Below are 4,688 nucleotides of genomic sequence, written 5' to 3'. Positions count from 1 at the left end.
TACCCTGCAAACCATTTTTTCAGAGTATTCTGAATCGTAAAGAGTTTTTAAAGAATTCGGAAAGATCCCATCCGATTTTTTGCAGAATTTTCTAAAATGAAATAAATTACGCACACTTCCATTCTTTTACGAAATTTCGGAAGAAAATCGGTAAAGAAATGAAAATAATGCTGCTATATGAAGAATTTCTTGCAGACTTTTTTCAGAATTTTCTTTATTTTTCGTACAGAAATTTTTTTACGAGTTCGTGTCAACCACTTCATATAATTTTCTTTGAAGATTCGGAAAAAAATCGTTACAGAAATCAGATACTCCTAAAGATTTCGTTAAGATTCAAGATCAAAAATGTTTTCGCTACTAAAGTCGCTGTTGTGCTTTGTTATATTTAGGCAGCTTTGTAAGTGAAACAAAATTTTAAAAAGATTAAAATATTTTGAAAAATTAAAAAAAAAATCGATTTCATATTATTTTAATTAGGAAACGCTTTAGGTTCTTTTGGCACACTTATGTTGTTGTAGAGGACGACACAACGGGATCACAGCCGACTTGACCCATATTCAACGACTAACGGTTTTACTTAATTTCCTTTCAAAGAGGTGGTTAGAATACCAATCAAGAAAAAAAACGCTTGATACAATATCAGCTGGACCGCTGGCCGAAAATCACGTATTTTGATGCATGGGCTCGAGATGAACAGAGTAAACGTGTTAGATGACGGGGTGTTGAAAGATTGAATTGCACTATGGCCAAGAAAGAAACTTTTAAGCGGGCGGCTTTCGAAAATATATACAATGTCGGGGAGAGTACGTCCTCATGAGCGACATCTGTTTAATACCATGCGGCTTGGACTTAACGTTACGAAATTCGACTGATGATTGGCGTCTGCGCAGATAGCTGGTTATCCACCGTTCCGTACGACCAAAGAGCGAGGGTCGCGTGGGTCTTCTTATGCGTTGGCATAAACGGGTAACGCGTCACGAGCTGCGACTGCATCAGCACTGCATATTCGGCTTTTTCTATTTAGGTTTAGCTGCAAAAAAATAATTTATATGTATCTTCTAGCGTTTTTTCACTCTCGTCCTTGAATAGCCTTGCGGCCAACCAATCAGAGTATTGGAAAGATTTAAGAAGTCTGAGTTTAGCTCAGCTTTTATCCGCTGTAGCGATGCTCATCTTCCTTTATAAATGTTACCAAAACGCTACCATACCACGATTAATTACATGTTCTCATAGCCTCTCTTCCTTTTCTCCACTATCTTTCCCTCTTTCCGTTTTTCACCCTCTCTTTTCTCTTCCCATTCTCTATATCTCTCAATCTCAACCTCCATCTTGCACTCCCCATTATATCTTTCCCATTCTTCTTTCCTCTCTCGTTCTCCCTTCGTCTCTTCCATCTTCCGCACACTTTCTTTTTCTCGCTCCTCTCACACTGTCTCCCTTTTTCTCTCTGCCTTTATCTTTCTATATTTTTTCTCCCTTTCTATATTCTTTCTCTCTTTCTCACTCTTTTTATTACTTTCTCTCTCTCTCTCTTTTATCTCCTTCCCTCTTTCCTGTTGTCTTTCCTTTTCTGTTTCTCTCTCTTGCCGTTTGTCTTTCCTTCTCACTTTCTCTCTCTTTCCTTCTCTCGTTCCTTTTCTCCCTCTCTCTCTACACCCTCTGCTCTCAACTCCAATTAAATTTAGTGTTTACATTTTCGGCAGTGTTTAATGAAGAACAATAAGAGCATTTTTATACCCGAGCGCACTTGTGCACAAGGGTATTATAACTTTGTTCACATAACGGTTGTTTGTAACAGGCAAAACGAATCGAGATAGATATAGACAAATGTATACATAAATGATCAGAATGAAAAGAGAAATCGATTAAGCGGTGACTGTCTGTCCGTCCGTCCGTCCGTCCGTCTGTGCACACGATAACTCGAGTAAAAATTGAGATATCTTAACGAAACTTGGTACGTGAACTTCTTTTGGGCGTGGGACGGATGGTATTGAAAATGGGCGAAATCGGATAATAACCACGCCTACCTCCCATATAACGGTAATTTTAAGAAATACGAAAACTGCGATATTTTAGTAACTACTGAAGATAATTCACTCCAAATTGGTACTTACAATGAGTTTCAGACGGAAAACATGAATATTATAAATTTTTGGAAAATGGGCGTAGCCACGCCCCCTTATGGTTGCATGTGTATATCTTGGTAACCGCTGCACCAATTTCTTCTACACTTGGCACAGTTGTTGGCCATAGTACAGCATACTAAATGGCAGAAAATTTTAAAAATCGGACAATAACCACGCCTACCTCCCATATAACGGTAATTTTCAGAAAAACGAAAACTGCGATATTTTAGTAACTACTGAAGATAATTCACTCAAAATTGACATTTGCAATGAGTTTTAGACGAAAAATAAGAATATTACAAAATTTTGGCAAATGGGCGTAGCCACGCCCACTTATGGTTACATGTGTATATCTTGGTAACCGCTGCACCAATTTCTTCCAAACTTGGCACAGTTGTTGGTACTGGTACTTCATACCAACTGGCCGAAAATTTCTAAAATCGGACAATAACCACGCCCACATCCCATATAACGGTAATTTCGAGAAATACAAAATCTTCGATAAATCAGTAAATATTGAAGCTAATTTATTCAAAATTGATGATTGCAACAATTCTTTACCAGGAAATACGTTTATGACAAAATTTTGGAAAATGGGCGTAGCACCGCCCAATTGTGATCACATATATGTATCTCGCTAACCGTTCTAGCAATTTGTACCAAGCTCGGTATGGTTATTGTGCTTGCCACATAAAAGCAAACCGTTGAAAATTATTGGAATCAGATTCAAATTACGACCACTTTTCATATAATGGCAAATTTCAGAAATGCTTGAAACTTCAATATTTCGAAATTTAAGGACGCTAATTTACTTAAAATGTATACACCCCGGCTTATCATGTAGCGGTAGCTTTCGGAAAGGTGGAAAACATATATTTAATACTTGCGCCGGGTATTTAATGTTCGGCTCCGCCCGAACTTAGACTTTCTTACTTGTTTATTTTATGAACTATTTTCTGCAGTAAACTCTGTAAATGCATACATATGTATATTGTAATATATTGATTTTTGTATATTTACAATTTTTGAATTATTAAAAAAAGTTCAACGAAAAAATTTTGCAAAAATATTTTTTCTCTAAAAGCAGCAATTTTTCCGCCTTATGCATAAGCAGAAAAGCAAGTTTTTTATTTTTTAATTTGTTTATTATTTTCTATTAAATTTTATTTAAATTTTGAATTTTGCTAATTGGCTTGCAATGATTATAAAATATAAAAATCTCTTTAAAATTGCTTATATAAATTGCTCTTGAACGTGCTATTAAAGTGCAGTAAAACAAATTGAAACTGCTTTAATTGCATTCGCGAAGCGTGCTTGCGTCTTTGTATGGCAAGTGTAAGTATGTTTGTTCGAACAATAAGGCGTATCACAATAATATTTAAAGCTAAAACAAATGCATCTCTTTTTTCATTTTTGTAAAATTTGTAACTTTGGTAAACATTTTCAAGGATATAATTTTAGGCAGTTTAGGTGTATGTATGTATGTAGTAATACAATTTAGTTAAAGATGTCACAATGGTTTGACTAGAATCAAGGTGGGTTACAGTTCTTTGATGTATGTGTGTGTGAGTGTGTGTGTGTGTAGTAGTTGGCGCACAAACTAACTAAATCTCATAGAATGTGGGCGCTGATGTATATTCGTTGTTGTTATAAATGACTGTGCCTTCGTTGGTTTCGATAGTTTTGATAAGTGTCTTGCAGTAGAAGCACACTTTCGAGTTCATTAAATGTTGCATAATACAATTGCTACACGATTGATGTTTGCAGGGCGTGAAAATAACGGCAATTGGTTTAGCACAACATATTGGACAGAGTGAGTCCTCGGAAGGCAGTGTAATGTCTGAAAGCAGTGATTGCTTTAAGCGTAGCATATCGATGAGGCGGCGTACCTCATCAATTTCCAGCGGAGTTACATGCGTGGGATCTAATGCAAAAGAAAAACGAAACCGCTTTACTTAGTTTTGTATAAGCAGTAAGAGAAAGATTTACTCACAATCAGAGAGCGCAAATTTTATTATTGGTGGATCGGCGCGTATTCTTTTCGTTGATGTCGACGGCATTGGTACGCGTACATCATTTGTTAGGGGATCGATGTGTGCGCGAGTTTGCGGATCAAAATTACCACGCGGTATTTCGGCTTGTTGTAATATTGGGGTTTTTATTTCACCTAAAGCGAACTCCAAATTGGCAAACTGAAAGCTGGGATCGGTGAGAAGAGCACGTGTGAGGCGCGTCACCTGCAAAAGGGCATGCGAGGCTTGTAAAGGCCTACAAAAATGATATTTGCAGTGTTGACATTACCTTTTGTGGATTACGATCTGTGTCAAGTTCTGAGCGCAGCAATGCCAACAAAATACCCAGCGCTGCGGTAATGATGGGAAAGTGGGTAACAGAATTCAAATCAGACGAGCACATATCGACTATGAATTGAAAGCAACCTGGTGGCACTGTGACACGTGATAAAACTTGACTGATTAATTGGCACACACGATTCAATATCAAATCACTATTGGAACGTGTAGGTTCCTGAAATATTTCCGGCGCAATTGTGATAATCATTTC

At 37.1% G+C, this 4,688-nt stretch overlaps 1 protein-coding gene across 1 annotated transcript in view; it reads right to left on the bottom strand.

Annotated features, from left to right (window-relative positions):
* Positions 1 to 3,187: 3,187 nt before the first annotated feature.
* The window catches only part of LOC118741240 (E3 ubiquitin-protein ligase RNF123-like), a 26,300-nt gene continuing 24,799 nt past the window's right edge, over positions 3,188 to 4,688 (bottom strand). Inside the window, exons 17-19 of the mRNA XM_036473156.1 lie at positions 4,428 to 4,674; positions 4,120 to 4,363; positions 3,188 to 4,050 (exon numbers count right to left, since the gene is read on the bottom strand). Of these exons, the coding sequence (XP_036329049.1) occupies positions 3,731 to 4,050; positions 4,120 to 4,363; positions 4,428 to 4,674 (811 nt within the window). The 3' untranslated portion in view covers positions 3,188 to 3,730. The remainder of the gene's footprint in view (positions 4,051 to 4,119; positions 4,364 to 4,427; positions 4,675 to 4,688) is intronic.

This window comes from Rhagoletis pomonella, unplaced genomic scaffold, assembly GCF_013731165.1.
Source record: "Rhagoletis pomonella isolate Grant_MI unplaced genomic scaffold, Rhpom_1.0 Rhpom_scaffold_00001, whole genome shotgun sequence".
NCBI lineage: Eukaryota > Metazoa > Arthropoda > Insecta > Diptera > Tephritidae > Rhagoletis > Rhagoletis pomonella.
This window is presented reverse-complemented; position numbering and strand designations above follow the sequence as displayed.